Consider the following 16,841-nt stretch of genomic DNA (forward strand, 5'->3'; position numbering starts at 1 on the left):
TCCTCCTGAAGATGAATCTGACTTCAGCAGACAGGAAACAGAAAGTCTTAGTGGAAAACTGACCAGTCATGCAGAAGGAATGTAAATAGATGCCAATGAATGTAAATGACAGTAAATCAGTGTGAATTAATGTAAATCCATGTAAATTAGTTCAGCCTAACTTCTTTGTAATTGACCTGGAATTCTGCCTCTGAACATCAGTTTCATTGTAGAATTTCTAGAAGAACTGCAGAGTGGTAAAGAGTTAAAACAGCAGCATCACCATGTTGTAACTGGCTTCTTTATTAACTTTATCAACTTGAACTTTTATGGAAAACATGTCGAGTTGAGTGAGCTTCACACTGAATGCTTGCTCTAAAGTTACAATGATCCTAACACTCATTTTTCAATGCTTTTGGGAAACTGGACTATGACTAGTTATTCCTAACAAGCTAAACTACAGTTTTAGTGTCTCTTAATCCAGAAGACGCTCCAGTGGGAGCAGTTATCTGTTATCCCTTTTGATGATCAATATTGATTATTAGTGCTGAATAACTCTAATTATCTGTGATTATATGTAAATAATTGTGATTTTTGGTGATTATTAACGAAAATTAGTAATTATCTTTGAATATTATCATTTTTCTTGGATCAGTGGTGATTTTTAGTGATTACTGGTGGTTTTCAATAAATCAATAATAATAAATAAAAATGAAATAGCCAGAGTAAAAATAAACCAGAAATGGGAAATATAAAAGATACATAAAATACATGAAAAATAAGTCAACTGTTCAAATATTAAAATTAACTTTATTATTTTATTTTTTTTTTAAATAAGACAACCAAGGAAAAGTAAGATGTAATAATAATACTGAAATTTCCCTCCAGGTAACAATAAAGTATTTCTGATTCTGATCTGAAAGAAAATGAAGATGAAATGATTGAAATTACTGATATAATGCTATAATAATGCTTATAAATAAACAAATAAAAAGGAATACAATTAAATAACAAAATAAATAAATAAAAAAATGTAACTGTAAAATCAGTTAGGCAGAATGGATAGAAATACATTTTTAACTATCTGTAACTAGTGGTGATTATCAGTGATAATTTGTGGCTGTGATTAGTGTTGGCTATATGTGATTCTGAAATAATGAATGATTCTGTCTAAAATTTTTTAGTTGTGATTTTTTATTATTGGCAGAGATGATCGGTGATTAATTGTGTTCACAGACACACGCTCAGTTGACGCCTTCTCTTCAATTTCCTGTCATGGCGTGTATGGCCAGACAAGAAGGGATGAACACTTGCAGAGATGGAATCAAAGCAAGAATGTTTATTAAATGCAACAGAAAACGTGATCCAGAGCCACGCTTTGTGAACATGCATGGGTAGCTGGAGAGCCAGCTGCCTGAAGCTTGGGCAACATGAGTAACTATACACTATATCCAGAGCTGCGCTCTGTGAACATACATGGGTAGCTGGAGAGCCAGCTGCCTGACTAGAAAACTAGGCAAGACAAACCTGAGTATCTAGCGACTGCCTCGAGCCGGGGTCGCCTAGGAGCATGAGCAGGAAGCGAGCATAACACGCTTGCCTCTTGAACCAGACTATCTCTGGACTAAGAACGGAACTCTTGCCAACCTGAACACGCCACCAATGCGTGGGGAATCACGGAGAGGAGACTCCTGGAGATTCAATGAGATTCAATCTACAGCAAGGAGTGGCCCTCATGGAGCTCCTTAAATGCCCCCAGTCCCACATGCAACTCATGAACAATAAATGAACACAAATGAACAGGAATCAACACAAACAACCAGAAAGTAAAGTAAAGTAAAGTCCTTATATGGGTCTGTGGGCGGTGGCCTGGGCCTGACAGAATCTGTAATGTTTGCTTCAACACAACCCTATTTAAGCTTTCAGTTAAAACAGAAACAGAATGTATAGAAATAGTATTTCCTTAATATATTATATAAAAAAAACATGTCTCATTTGTGTTTAAATACGAGACAGAACTCTCAGACAGACAATAAATAAACATGCTGCAGAGTTTAGACTTCAACTTCAACATAAACTGGCTTCTCTACTCTGAACTTCTCCTCATTTCTCAGTTTTCCTTGTTAATCTGTTTTATACTCATGGTTTCTTGTTTTTCTTCGATTCTGCTCGACTCTTCCTACTTGCGCATTCTTTTTTGTAAACAACTGCTCTTGGGGTGTGACGCTTCTTCACATGCTCTCAGGATTATTTTAGTTTTGGTGGATGTGGGCTGATGCCACTCCTGCTGCTAAGCTGAGTCAAATGATTTCTGAGGAAAGCTTAGGCTTTGACAGATCCGGATTTGAGCGGTCAGCAAATGAAAGTAAATGATTAAAGTTGTTTTTCTTTGTTACAGTTCCAAAGTAAATCACAGTAAAGGTTTTTTTTTTTTTTTTTTTTTTTACATTACCGAACCATCAGGGATAAGCTTATGTGTATTACCCAGGACTAAAGTGTATATCATCTGTTTGAGCTTGGATCACAAGCTTAGACATGAGACAGGATTTACTGTATAAAATGATTTAATATGTCATTTTTCTATTTTAATATGATCCATTGTTGATTGTACTGTTTGTTTTAGTGTGATTTCAGATCATATTTTATTTGATATTAATTTCAGATCTGTTTTTATTGTTTCAAACTGATTTTTGTTGTTAGTGGTGTTTCAAAGTGTTTTAAAGCACAAACTCAATGAAACTGAAATGAACATTTTAACCCAACATTTCTATGACAAAAATATGTTACACAGACCAACAAACTTAAGTTACATTTTTTACTGATCCAGTCCAATACTGCTCCACAGTTTAATCTGCTGCACCTGATCGTTTCAAACCTGAACATTAAACTGTCACACAAAAATCACACACAATCAATAGATACACACTACATGCATAAGAATCAGTGCTGATAACTGATATTTAAAAACCTGATGAATCATTTATCTGACAGGAAGTGTTTCAGTGGAAAGGAATGTAAATAGATGCTAATGAATGTAAATGACTGTAAATCAGTTCTATGGTACTGACCTGGAATTCCACATCTCAACAGTAGTTTCACTGTAGTTTCACTGCCTCTACTGTCCAGAGAAGGCTTTCCACTAGCTTTGGAGTATTGCTGTGAGGATTTGATCTGGGTTGAGCAACAATAGCATTAGTGAGGTCAGAATGTAGGATAATCACCACCCCATCTAATCCCCAACTCAACCCAGAAGTATTGGTTGGAACACCATCATTCCAAAGAATAGCATCACTCCTCCATAGCTCAATGCTGAGGGGCTTTATATCCCTCTAGCCCACATCTGGCATCAGAAATGGTGCCATTAGGTTAATGTTTATCTGATTATTATAGTTCTATTATTTTGGCAATACTTATATACATGGACTGAATGCATTCTATAGAAGTCTCATCCAGAAGAGCCTTTTTGCCCATGTAGACTGTAGACAGTCTGTTCCAGCAGCTTCCAGTTCATAGCAGGCCTGTGCCTTGGTAGTTTTTGGGTTTTTTAAACCTAATTCACATCCAATAGCAGTGAAGCACACAGGTTCAGCTTACTGGTCACTGTAGCTGGTCACTGGATCTTTAAAAAAGATCTAAAATGCTTCTGGAGTGTCCATTCTTTTCCCCTGACCTTTAAACCCAGTCTAAACCTGAGATAAAGGATATACACTGACACATCTAGAAAGATCAGACAGATCGGTTTAAATCTCAGAGCCGTTCTTTGCTTAAAGTACTGTTCTCTTCTGCAGGGCCAGAGCTCAGAGTGGAACTCAGTTGTGTTAAAGTGTTAAAACGGGTTCCTCTGCCTTTCTTTTGTTCTCCACTTGAGCGGAACTATCAAACAATCCCAGAGCAGGAGGCGGGGCTTGTTGAGCATAAAAAACCTCTTCACATTCATGTTCACCACACACTGCTGTTCTGAACTCTTTTCAAAGACAATGGCACCTTGTCCACCATGGCGGCAGTCCGACAGCCCAGTCATGTACTGTGCAAGCTGCCAGGTAACACTGAGCACCAAAAGCCTGGTAATCGACATCCACCGGAAACATCGCTATGTCACCCTGCAGGAGGCCGTTAAGGAGCAGCTGGTGAGAAACACTAATTGTTCTAATTATATTTGTAAACTACTAACAGGATATTAGAAATGGTTAAAAAAGAACATTGATCAGGTGGATATTAGATTTATAGTTTGGTTGAAGTTTTTAGAGATCATAAAAGGCTGCTGTTTTATTTATTGCTTCCTTATTAACTTTCTTCATGTTGTCATTGTTGTTGATGTTTCGTTTCATTACAGGAGAACATTAAGGAGCGATCCAGGAACTTGGAAGCTAAAGTTATAAAAGCTGATGATATTGAACACCAGGCTTCAGCAGCAAAACATAAACTAGAGGTGAGACAAAAGTAATGCATGAATATTAACAGATTAACTGTAGTCAGAACATTAGAGCACTTCTCTCAGTTTTTTCTAAATAACATGTCTTTTCTGCATGGCTGTTCATTAATGGCAATTGGAAGACAAACACCTTGAAATCATGTCACTAATAATAATAATAATAATTAAAAATAAAGTCTATTTTAGTAAAGCTATTTTAGCTTTACTAAAATTTAACAGAAATCAAATGAACATATAGACCAATAAATGCTTCATATTTTAAAAGTACAATAAAGTGCAAAGCAGGAACAACAGCAAACAGCACAGCATAGTTTGCTTGCCTGGTCAGGGGATGACCATTATAAAGTATTTACCTGTTTGTGCAGGATGTGTACATGAAGACCAGAGAATCTATTCTTGGTCATTATGACAAGCTGTGGAAGCTGTTGGAGAACAACCAAAAGCATGCTCGGTTCTTACTGGAGGCTGAGAGAGAAACTCTACAGAGGAGTCTGAATCAGCTTGAGGAGGACGCAAACAACTACCAGCACAAAACAGACGCAATGACGAAGAATATTCAGAAGCTCAGGAAACGTCTTAAAACAGAAAATCCTGACAGTCTACTGGTAAGATTCAGTTTTATCTTTTTAGCCACTTCCTTTGGGTTCTGGAATTTTAGACGTGTGAAAGTTGATGTTTTTCATGAATGAAAGATGATGAGTCAGCTACTTCAGTAGTTTTTAAAACTATTTTCTCTCTTTGATCTGTGCAGGCAGAACTTAGTGCACTGGAAGTGAGGTGAGAGCTTCTCTCATTTACATACACTTTTCACTCCTTTACATTTTCCTTGCACTGTAAGACTGGTGAAGTAATTCAGAAAAGTTTCAGAAAAGTTTGACCATGTTTTCCTCATCTTGTTTCAGTCTGGAAATGACGGAGGAGTTCTACTCTTCTGCCAAAGAAAAAACGTTTGATGGTGTGAGGCTGAGAGCTCTGGAAGAGTCTGTCAAAAATATCATCCAAAAGAATAAGGAGCTCTTGCCACGACCATGGGAATGTGAGTGCAGACAGAATCCTTCCACTACTTAAAGATTTTGACATAAAACACATGATTTATAATTAACTATATTGTTTCATTTTTCTGGAACAGTTTCAGAGGCCGTCACATTCGATTCAAGCAGAACACACAACAAGCTGGAGGTCTCAGGGGACGGATCTCAGATTCTTCTCAAGGGGTTCTCAACCCCTCTGTCAAACAGACACACAGCGGTACAGTGGTACAGTGCTGTTGCGGGTCAGAGCTTCAGTAAAGGTCAGCATTACTGGGAGGTGGAGGTTGAGGGTAGTCGGAGCTGGGCGGTAGGCATAGTGGAGCGGGGCTGGGAGAATAACATGCTGGACCATCCTTTGGGCAGGGACCGGGCATCTTGGGCGCTAGAGTCAGATGAAGGTGATCTGGCGGCTCTGCACAGGGATGAGTCCAGCCTGGTGGGGAGCTGTGGTGTACACAGGCTAGGAGTGTGTGTGGACTGCGATAAAGGCCAAGTGAAGATGTATGATGTCTCCACTGGCAAAGTACTGCACTCATTCACTGTTCGCGTCAAACGGCCTCTATGTCCAGCTTTCAGCCTCAAAGTCACGACCAGCAGCATCACTCAGCTTAAAATCTGCAAGATCACTCAAGACAACCAGCAGTATCTGCAACAAGATGTCCAAAACAGTGTCCGTTACAGCAGGAGTGAAGAGGCAGATTCCGGAGCTTACACACAATCTGGAGATAGGCTCTCAGAGCAGAGCCAATAGTAGGACATACAGCACCACAGGTCTGGGGCCAAGTAACACCACTCACAATAAATCTATTAAACATTTATGAATAAAATATGCTTGAATATAATTTAAATGTTTGTTTCACATATATTTATAAAATATTTATAAAATCTCTTACAGATTTTCTCTATACTGTATTTTCTCTATACCGATACTGTATTACAACTGTATTATTATTATTATTATTATTATTATTATTATTATTATTATTTTATTTAATACTTTGGATAGCTGATATGGAAATTCATTTAATTTTTATTTGTTTGCACTCTGGGTAATGTGTTACAGTGTCTGTGTTAACAATGGCAAAAAAAGTGCAATTTAATTTATTAACTGTTAATCCATGTGATTCATTCTTAATGAAGCCACTGTCAATCAATGTACAGCACAACTGAAGTCACATGTGTCATGAAGTGTTTTTAAAAATGTGTTTAACGGTCATAAATATAAATAAAACAGATTCAACTTACTCACAGTTTATTTAGTTTTTTTGGTTATTGTGTTTTTTTGTCTGTTAGTTTAACAAAAAATCTAAAAAGTTTAAGTTTAGATCGCTCTTGTTTTCTTGTGCTCAGGGCGTTATATGTGGTTATTGGTTTATTATATGATTTATAATAACGCCATTTCTGTTACATTATTTGTGAAAAAAACATGGTGTTATGACGAAATAGAATAGAGTTAGAAAGCTTCTCAACCAATCAGCTTGCATGGCCAGAGCTAATTGTAGTATAATGTGTTCAAGTTTGTTGCAAAAAAGAAATTAAATTAAAAAACCTGTTTGCAGTAATTGATGACAGAGTAATCAACCTCCAGTTACGAAGCATTCTGTATTCACAGAGTAATTAGAACATCGATTATTTATTTCATACTCATTTCATTGTGAATCTTGTACAAATGTACAAGTAAAATCTCTAAGACCAGATCCGCCAATCAGAGTATTCAGTGGTCATTACATTTCATTACATTTCATTACAATAGTCTGTAATATTATATTATATATAATATATATATATATATATATATATATATATATATATATATATATATATATATGGTCTACTTTATTGAATGCAGTAGTTATGAAGCACACTAAATAACTAGTCTAACATGTTTTGAGATTGTGTTTTCCTACTGAAACACAACCTTTTGTAAATAAAGTATAGCAGGGTTTCTGTTTGATGTTTTGTTAGCTTTGTTGTTAGTGCCTTGCCCTTACTTGTCCTAGTCTTGTGCTTGCCCTTGTTCCCCTGCCTCTTCGGTTTTGTTGTTTTGTTATTTATCGCTGTTTTAAGTTTTATTTCTGCATGTCTGTATCCGAAGCATTGCTTCTATCTGTTTTTGTTCCCAAGCTCCAGTCTCTTTCCAGTCCCAGGTTTGTTGTTTTGTTGCAGTCCAGCCTGAGTTGTGAAGTTTGTATTGTTTGTTAGTTTTGTCACTTAGTTTGTCTGAAGGGCTCATAGAAGGCCACTTCAGAATAGTCCAACATTTTCCTGTTAGCCATTCTTGGGTGTTTTTAGCTATGTGTTTTGGGTCATTATACTGTTGCAAGACCCATGATCTGCAACCGAGACCAAGCTTTCTGACACTGGGCAGCACATTTCTCTCTAGAATCCCTTGCTTGAGATTTCATTGTACCCTGCATAGATTCAAGACACCCTGTGCCAGATGCAGCAAAGCAGCCCCAGAACATAACAGAGCCTCCTCCATGTTTCACAGTAGGGACAGTGTTATTTTTTTATATGCTTCATTTTTTCTGTGAACATAGACCTGATGTGCTCTATGTTAAATTAAAATTTTTGTCTCATCTGTCCATAGGACATTCTCCCAGAAGCTTTGGCGCTTTTCAACATGTAGTTTGGAAAATGTCTGTCTTTTTTATGATTGGTTTTCAACAATGGTGTCCTTCTTGGTCATCTCCCATGAAGTCCACTTTGGCTCTAACAACAACAGATGGTGGGATCTGATACTGATGATCCTTGAGTTTGAAGTTCACCTTTAATCTCTTTGGAAGTTTTCCTGGTCTCTTTTGTTACCATTCATATTATCCGTCTCTTTGCATTGTCATCAATTCTCCTCCTGCGGCCACGTCCAGGGAGGTTGGCTACAGTCCCATGGATCTTACATTTCTGAATAATATGTGCAATAGTAGTCACAGGAACATCAAGCTGCTTGGAGATGGTCTTATAACCTTTACCTTTAACATGCTTGTTTATAATTTTCTTTCTAATCTCCTGAGACAACTCTATCCTTCGCTTCCTCTGGTCCATGTTGAGTGTGGTACACATCATGTCACCAAACAGCACAGTGACTACCTGAAGCCCTATATACCCCCAACCCCTGGTTTGAACTCCACAACCTCCAAATAAATTGGGCAACACACTTGCTTTTTTCTTTGTGGGGAAGAAAGACAGCAGACTCCGCCCCTGCATTGATTATCGAGGCCTAAATGTGATCACAGTGAAAGACCACTAACCCCTGCCCCACGTCAACCACTTTTGAGGCATTGCAGCAGGCATCCATTTTTACTAAAGTGGACCAGCACAGCACCTACAACCTGGTCCGCATATAGCAGGGGAACAGTCATGGTCTGCCAGAGGGCGGTCATGCCACTTGGCCTTATGAATGCCCCAGCGCTTTTCCAGCATTTCATTAAAGGCGTGTTACGGGAGTCCTTGGACCGCTCCGTATATGTCTACCTTGATGACATCTTAATATATGGCCCGGCACCCTTTTTATGGATTCAAGATTCAGGTGTGATCGTGTTGCTGGTTTGGGGTCATTGGGTGCCGCCCCTAGTAAGGTGGCAACATGTACCATCAGCAACCAGCAAGGGGTCTGGCCAGCACAGCAGGAAAGGAGTATTAACCATTACTGGTGTTTCCTTTCCTGCCATTTTGTCTGCATTGCTCTTAATGTTTTTTATAGTGCTGTAACACACTAATCTTCAGTCACCTTAGGAGTTCAAGTCCCACCACGGCCATGTAGTGTCACCAAGCATCAATCTTGTCTTCACTTAAAACTTCACCATTTGTAACACACACAATATAAAACCCTTAAAAAGTAGATTCATTAAATAAATACATTTATAAACAAATAAACTGCACTTCCAAACCCTACACCACACTGGACCCTTAAAATCGGAACCCAGAAATGTCGCCTTACGCAACAAGTCAATCAATGCTGATATCTGAATTTAAAAGAAACCATGAATCTGACAGGAAGTGTCTCAGTGGAAAGGAATGTAAATAGATGCTAATGAATGTAAATCAGTGTGAATGAATGTAAATCCATGTAAATCAGTTCAGCCTAAATTTGAAAAAAAAAAACTGACCTGGAATTCTGCCTCTGAACATCAGTTTCACTGTAGAATTTCTGGAAGAACTGCAGAGTGATTTTGAAGATCACACGTCATGCTGGCAGAGAACTAGAAATACTTTGATTATCATAATTTTTCTTGGATCAGTGGTGATTTTTAGTGATTACTGGTGGTTTTCAATAAATCAGTAAAATAAATAAAAATGAAATAGCCAGAGTAAAAATAAAAACAAAATTGAGAAATACAAATGGAAAGATATGAAAAATAATGTAGCTGTTTAAATATTAAAATCTTTCTAAAATAAAATTGTAATTAGTGATGATTCTAAGTGTTTTTCTGTTATATGTTATGATTATCAGTGATCATTTGTTACTGTGGTTATTAATGATATTGGTGGTTCTGAAATAATTCATGTGTGACGTCTCTTCACATGCTCTCAGGATTGTTTTAGTTTTGGTGGATGTGGGCTGATGCCACTCCTGCTGCTAAGCTGAGTCAAATTATTTCCGAGGAAAGCTTCGGCTTTGTCAGATCCGGATTTGAGCAGTCAGCGAATGAAATGAAATTATGTCAAAGTTCGTTTTCTTTGTTACAGTTCCAAAGTAAATCACAGTAAAGGTTTTAACATTACCAAACCATTAGGGCTAAGTGTATCATGACTAAAGTGTATATGTTTTGTTTGAGCTTATATCACAAGCTTAGACGTGAGACAGTATTTACTGTTTAGAAAAGTAATTTTTCTTTTTCAAAATGATCCATCGTTGATTTTACTGTTTCCTTTTTAAATTTTATATTAATTTCAGATCTGTTTTTATTGTTTGAAACTGATTTCAGATCCATTTTACTGTCAGGTGAGGGGGCTGTGTAGCTTCTGTTGTTTGTTGTTTATATGATTTATTGTTACTGTACATTTGTTTTTTGTTTTATGCTGCTGTTGTGTGTTATACAGTGTTTTTCTTTCATTCTTCATTCAATCCTCCTGAGAAGGAAAGAAATGAAGATGAATCTGACTTCAGCAAACAGGAAACCAGAATGTCTTAGTGGAAAACTCACCAGTCATGCAGAAGGAATGTAAATAGATGCTAATGAATGTAAATGACTGTATATCAGTGCAAATTAAGGTAAATCCATGTAAATCTGCTCGGCCTAACTTCTTTGTAACTGACCTGGAATTCTGCCTTTCAACATAAGTTTCGCTGTAGAATTTCTGGAAGAACTGCAGGGTGGTAAAGAGTTAAAACTGCAGCATTGCAGTACTGTAACTGTCTTCTAGAGCCGACCTACGGGATCCTCTTCAAAGCTCCAGACCCTGCGGCAAAGTAAACCCAGCAGTCAATGTACTTTTCCAAACAGCTCATCTTAATACTACGCCAACCACTATCTCAGGAATAATGCTCTGTGGAATTTGTTGTTACACTGAACACATATCTTTATCAAATGCTATGAACCTGAAATAATCGTTCTCATCATTACATGTTCTTTTTTAATGAATGTTTTATTCACTATAAACTAGCGTCTCATGTGTGAGTGTGTTCAAAGAGATTGGCTCCCTGGAACGATCAAACTGCCTTTTGATATAGAGAGTCCTGGGCGAGAGTCCCAGGTGGTGCCCCATTTATTCTGGTCATATCTAATTGAACCAGTAGTAATTCAGTAATTAATTAATAAAATCAACAACTTCAACATTTAATAATTAATAAATAATTATTGATTTGTTATAGTACCCGTACATCCGCCAGAACTGCTTTCAATCCACAACCACTTTTAATGTGTTTTTGTTATCAGTGTCCTGCTAGAACTATTAAAGCTTTCCACCATCGGTTTGAGGTTATGTGAAAAAATTCAGGTAGTCCTTTTTCATTATTTTATCTACATGTACAGAAAAATGTCCATGCTACCATAACCATAATTTACAGTTTACAGTATTCGTGGGGCTAAATGCCTTTACTCCTCCAAATATCCATCTGGTCATTGTGATCAAACATCTCATCCAGAAGACTTCTTCTTTGCCCATGTGTGTCAATTTTTCATTCTTGGACGACAGCTTCTCAGTCCATGGAGATGAAAAACCCGACTGACTGTAGACAGTGCCACTGGTGTTCCAGCAGCTTCCAGTTCACAGCAGGCCTGTGCCTTGGTAGTTTTTGGGTTGTTCTTGTCATGGCGTGTACGGCCAGACAAGAAGGGATGAACACTCGCAGAGATGGAATCAAATCAATATTGTTTATTAACTGAACCAAATACAAACAAAGGGATACAATAAGCGAAATGCAGCAACTCAGGGCAAAACAGTGAACACAATAAAAACGTGGCAAACAAGATGGCAAACCAAACAAACCTGGGACTGGAAGGAGCAGGGAGCAATGTGAGCAATAACGAACTAAGGACAGAGCTGCATTCTGTATATAAACAGGGATAGCTGGGGAACCCTCTGCCTGACTAGAAAGCGAGGCAAACCAAACCTGAGTACAGAGAGAACTGCCTAGAACTGGGGTCGCCTAGGAACCTGAGCAGGAAGCGAACATACCTCGACTGTGAATACTCCTGACTCTGAACAGGACTCTTGCCAACCTGAACACAGCAACACCATGTGAGGAATCACAGAGCGTCAAGGAGATTCCAGGAGATTCAATTCACGGCAAGAAGTGGCCGTGTTGGAGCTTCTTAAATGCTCCCAGTCCCAGGTGCAACACATAAACAATGAATTAACACAAACAACCAGGACGTGATGTGGAAGTCCTTATTTGGGCCTGTGGGCGGCAGCTTGTGACCGCCCCGGTGGAGGGTGCAATAACGAGGGCCTGACAGTTCTTCAGCGTCTGAACCAATTTCCTCACAGCTGAAGGTGTCAGGGTGATTCCTTTGCCAGATCATGGCAGTGGCTACACCTCCCAATAATTTGAACTTTCATGTGGACACAGGGAAGCTATCTTTAATTCGACTGTTTTAAACTTAATTCACATCCAATAGCACACAGGTTCAGCTTACTGGTCACTGTAGCTGGTCACTGGATCTATAAAAAAAGATCTAAAATGCGTCTGAAGTGTCCATTCTTTTCCCCTGACCTTTAAACCCAGTCTAAACCTGAGCTAAAGGATATACACTGACACACCTAAAAAGATCTGACAGATCAGTTTAAATCTCAGAGCAGTTCTTTGCTTAAAGTACTGTTCTCTTCTGCAGGGCCAGAGCTCAGAGTGGAACTCAGTTGTGTTACAGTGATAAAACAGGTTCCTCTGGCTGTCCTTTATTCTTCACTTGAGCATAACTACCAGACAATCCCAGAGCAGGAGGCGGGGCTTGTTGAGCATATAACATGTTCAGGTTCAAGTTCACCACACACTGCTGCTCTTTTCACAGAGAATGACCCCTTGTCCAACATGGCGGCAGTCCGACAGCCCAGTCATGTACTGTGCAAGCTGCCAGGTAACACTGAGCACCAAAAGCCTGGTAATCGACAATCACCGGAAACATCGCTATGTCACTCTGCAGGAGGCCGTTAAGGAGCAGCTGGTGAGAAACACTAATTGTTCTAATTATATTTGTAAACTACTAACAGGATATTAGAAATGGTTAAAAAAAGAACATTGATCAGGTGGATATTAGATTTATAGTTTGGTTGAAGTTTTTAGAGATCATAAAAGGCTGCTGTTTTATTTATTGCTTCCTTATTAACTTTCTTCATGTTGTCATTGTTGTTGATGTTTCGTTTCATTACAGGAGAACATTAAGGAGCGATCCAGGAACTTGGAAGCTAAAGTTATAAAAGCTGATGATATTGAACACCAGGTTTCAGCAGCTAAATGTAAACTAGAGGTGAGACAAAAGTAATGCATGAATATTAACAGATTAACTGTAGTCAGAACATTAGAGCACTTCTCTCAGTTTTTTTCTAAATAATGTGTCTTTTCTGCATGGCTGTTCATTAATGGCAATTGGAAGACACTTAATTTCAGAGTGATGTATGATGAAATCATGTCACTAATAATAATAATAATAATTAAAAATAAAGTCTATTTTAGTAAAGCTATTTTAGCTTTACTAAAATTTAACAGAAATCAAATGAACATATAGACCAATAAATGCTTCATATTTTAAAAGTACAATAAAGTGCAAAGCAGGAACAACAGCAAACAGCACAGCATAGTTTGCTTGCCTGGTCAGGGGATGACCATTATAAAGTATTTACCTGTTTGTGCAGGATGTGTACATGAAGACCAGAGAATCTATTCTTGGTCATTATGACAAGCTGTGGAAGCTGTTGGAGAACAACCAAAAGCATGCTCGGTTCTTACTGGAGGCTGAGAGAGAAACTCTACAGAGGAGTCTGAATCAGCTTGAGGAGGACGCAAACAACTACCAGCACAAAACAGACGCAATGACGAAGAATATTCAGAAGCTCAGGAAACGTCTTAAAACAGAAAATCCTGACAGTCTACTGGTAAGATTCAGTTTTATCTTTTTAGCCACTTCCTTTGGGTTCTGGAATTTTAGACGTGTGAAAGTTGATGTTTTTCATGAATGAAAGATGATGAGTCAGCTACTTCAGTAGTTTTTAAAACTATTTTCTCTCTTTGATCTGTGCAGGCAGAACTTAGTGCACTGGAAGTGAGGTGAGAGCTTCTCTCATTTACATACACTTTTCACTCCTTTACATTTTCCTTGCACTGTAAGACTGGTGAAGTAATTCAGAAAAGTTTCAGAAAAGTTTGACCATGTTTTCCTCATCTTGTTTCAGTCTGGAAATGACGGAGGAGTTCTACTCTTCTGCCAAAGAAAAAACGTTTGATGGTGTGAGGCTGAGAGCTCTGGAAGAGTCTGTCAAAAATATCATCCAAAAGAATAAGGAGCTCTTGCCACGACCATGGGAATGTGAGTGCAGACAGAATCCTTCCACTACTTGAAGATTTTGACATAAAACACATGATTTATAATTAACTATATTGTTTCATTTTTCTGGAACAGTTTCAGAGGCCGTCACATTCGATTCAAGCAGAACACACAACAAGCTGGAGGTCTCAGGGGACGGATCTCAGATTCTTCTCAAGGGGTTCTCAACCCCTCTGTCAAACAGACACACAGCGGTACAGTGGTACAGTGCTGTTGCGGGTCAGAGCTTCAGTAAAGGTCAGCATTACTGGGAGGTGGAGGTTGAGGGTAGTCGGAGCTGGGCGGTAGGCATAGTGGAGCGGGGCTGGGAGAATAACATGCTGGACCATCCTTTGGGCAGGGACCGGGCATCCTGGGCGCTAGAGTCGGATGAAGGTGATCTGGCGGCTCTGCACAGGGATGAGTCCAGCCTGGTGGGGAGCTGTGGTGTACACAGGCTAGGAGTGTGTGTGGACTGCGATAAAGGCCAAGTGAAGATGTATGATGTCTCCACTGGCAAAGTACTGCACTCATTCTCTGTTCGCGTCAAACGGCCTCTATGTCCAGCTTTCAGCCTCAAAGTCACGACCAGCAGCATCGCTCAGCTTAAAATCTGCAAGATCACTCAAGACAACCAGCAGTATCTGCAACAAGATGTCCAAAACAGTGTCCGTTACAGCAGGGGTGAAGAGGCAGATTCCGGAGCTTACACACAATCTGGAGATAGGCTCTCAGAGCAGAGCCAATAGTAGGACATACAGCACCCACTGATCATAACATAGTAGAGGTCTGGGGAAAATTACATTAATTACAGTAAATCTATTAAACATTCTTAAAGGAAATATTATTGAGTATAATTTAATGCATGTTTGTCTCAAAAATATTCATAAAATACCTTAAATCAATAGTGGTGTTTGTTCTCAAAGCAACAGATTTTCTCTGATACTGTATTGCAACTTAATTACAACTGTATTATTGCTATTGTTATTATTTTATTTATCACTTTGAATAGCTAGTATGGAAATTTATTTCATGTCAATGTGTTTGTACTCTGGGTAATGTTTTACTGTGTCTGTGTAAACAATGATAAAAGGTGCAATTTAATTTATTAACTGTTAATAAATGTGCTTTATTTTTATGAAACCACTGTGAATTAATCTTTTTCCAGGACGCTATAGACAGAATATAAATATATAAAAAGTACACATTAACATAGTGAATGCTAAAGCAATAAAGGAGGGATTGTGTTTTATAGTGATTATATGTTCAATATGTTCTATTGCTTTTATACAACAAAAATAAGTAAGTAAGAAATAAATTAACTGAACAAAACATTTATTATGTTTTAATGTTAGCATTTCTTTCCACCAACTTATAGTTTTTAAATAAGCGGTTTGTTGACAAACTCCACTCCCTCACTGAACTGCCTGCAGTTCCTTCTCTCTCTTCGCTCCATACTCTGACCCACATATTAAACTCACCCACAGTTTTTTTTTTGTTTTGTTGTTTGTTATTGTGTTTTCTTTTAGTTTAACTTTAAGTTTAGGTCATTCTTGTTTTCTTGTGCTTAGGGAGTTTTTTTTTATTACAAAAAAAAAATCAGCAGGGGGAGAAGCCTTTTCTTATAAAGCCCCCCAACTCTGGAATTAATCTTCCAGAGTTGGGGGACTCAATCTTTAAATCTAGACTGAAAACTCATCTGTTTAGTTTAGCTTTTGGTAATTAATGTTTCCCCTTAGATAAAGGATGTAGGTCCAGGGGTTCACAGACACAGGGAATTGTAGTATGCTGAGATGCTGGAGCTGTCAACTCAGGTTGGGGACAGTGGAGCAGATGGACGCTAGCATTTCAGGGTAAAAAAGGGACCAACGAGCCTGAACGGGGGTTCATACATTTCACCAAACGTCCAAGTGGACTGCTTAATGGACTGAGAAGATAAAGATAAGAGTTACAGTAAAGCAGCTGATTCAACACAACAGAACAAACGTAAGCAGAAAAAATAAACTGGATTAAATTAAAAGGTGTTAAACTGTATAGATACAAAAAGGAGAGAGATGAACATGAGGTAAGAACACAGAATGTGATCTTTTAATACAAAAAAGAGAGAGATGAACATGAAGTAAGAACACAGAATGTGAGAAAATAAAAGATAAAACAGAATGTGAGAAAACAAAAGCAGACCATGAAAGCAGCAGTTTGGAAGTGCTAAAGAATGCTTCATCAAAAAAGCAACACAATTACTTGTATTAGCATTGTTTCATTTGAGTTTGTTTTGGAGGCTGTTGGGTTTTGTTTAGCAGAGTTCTGGGTTTTTTTGGGGCTTGTTGTGGGTTCTGTTGAGGTATATTATTGGGGCTGCTGGGGTATGTTTTTGCAGCTGTTGAGGTTTGTTTAGGGGCTGTTTGGCATGTTGCCATGTAATGCAATGCAAAGAGAAAA

The 16,841-nt window shown here is 38.3% G+C and overlaps 2 protein-coding genes across 2 annotated transcripts; both read left to right on the top strand.

Moving 5' to 3' along the window:
• The first annotated feature begins 3,956 nt into the window (after positions 1-3,956).
• Positions 3,957-6,193, top strand: LOC140553837 (E3 ubiquitin-protein ligase TRIM17-like). Its single transcript, XM_072676707.1, has 6 exons — positions 3,957-4,106; positions 4,313-4,408; positions 4,777-5,016; positions 5,163-5,188; positions 5,314-5,447; positions 5,541-6,193. Exons 1-6 carry the CDS (start codon positions 3,957-3,959, stop codon positions 6,191-6,193), a joined length of 1,299 nt encoding a protein of 432 aa, XP_072532808.1.
• A 6,703-nt stretch (positions 6,194-12,896) lies between these two features.
• Positions 12,897-15,151, top strand: LOC140553965 (E3 ubiquitin-protein ligase TRIM17-like). Its single transcript, XM_072676799.1, has 6 exons — positions 12,897-13,046; positions 13,254-13,349; positions 13,735-13,974; positions 14,121-14,146; positions 14,272-14,405; positions 14,499-15,151. The coding sequence occupies exons 1-6, from the start codon at positions 12,897-12,899 to the stop codon at positions 15,149-15,151; spliced, it is 1,299 nt and encodes a 432-aa protein (XP_072532900.1).
• The last annotated feature ends 1,690 nt before the right edge of the window (positions 15,152-16,841 follow it).

The sequence above is a fragment of the Salminus brasiliensis genome, chromosome 1, assembly GCF_030463535.1.
Source record: "Salminus brasiliensis chromosome 1, fSalBra1.hap2, whole genome shotgun sequence".
Taxonomy (NCBI): domain Eukaryota; kingdom Metazoa; phylum Chordata; class Actinopteri; order Characiformes; family Bryconidae; genus Salminus; species Salminus brasiliensis.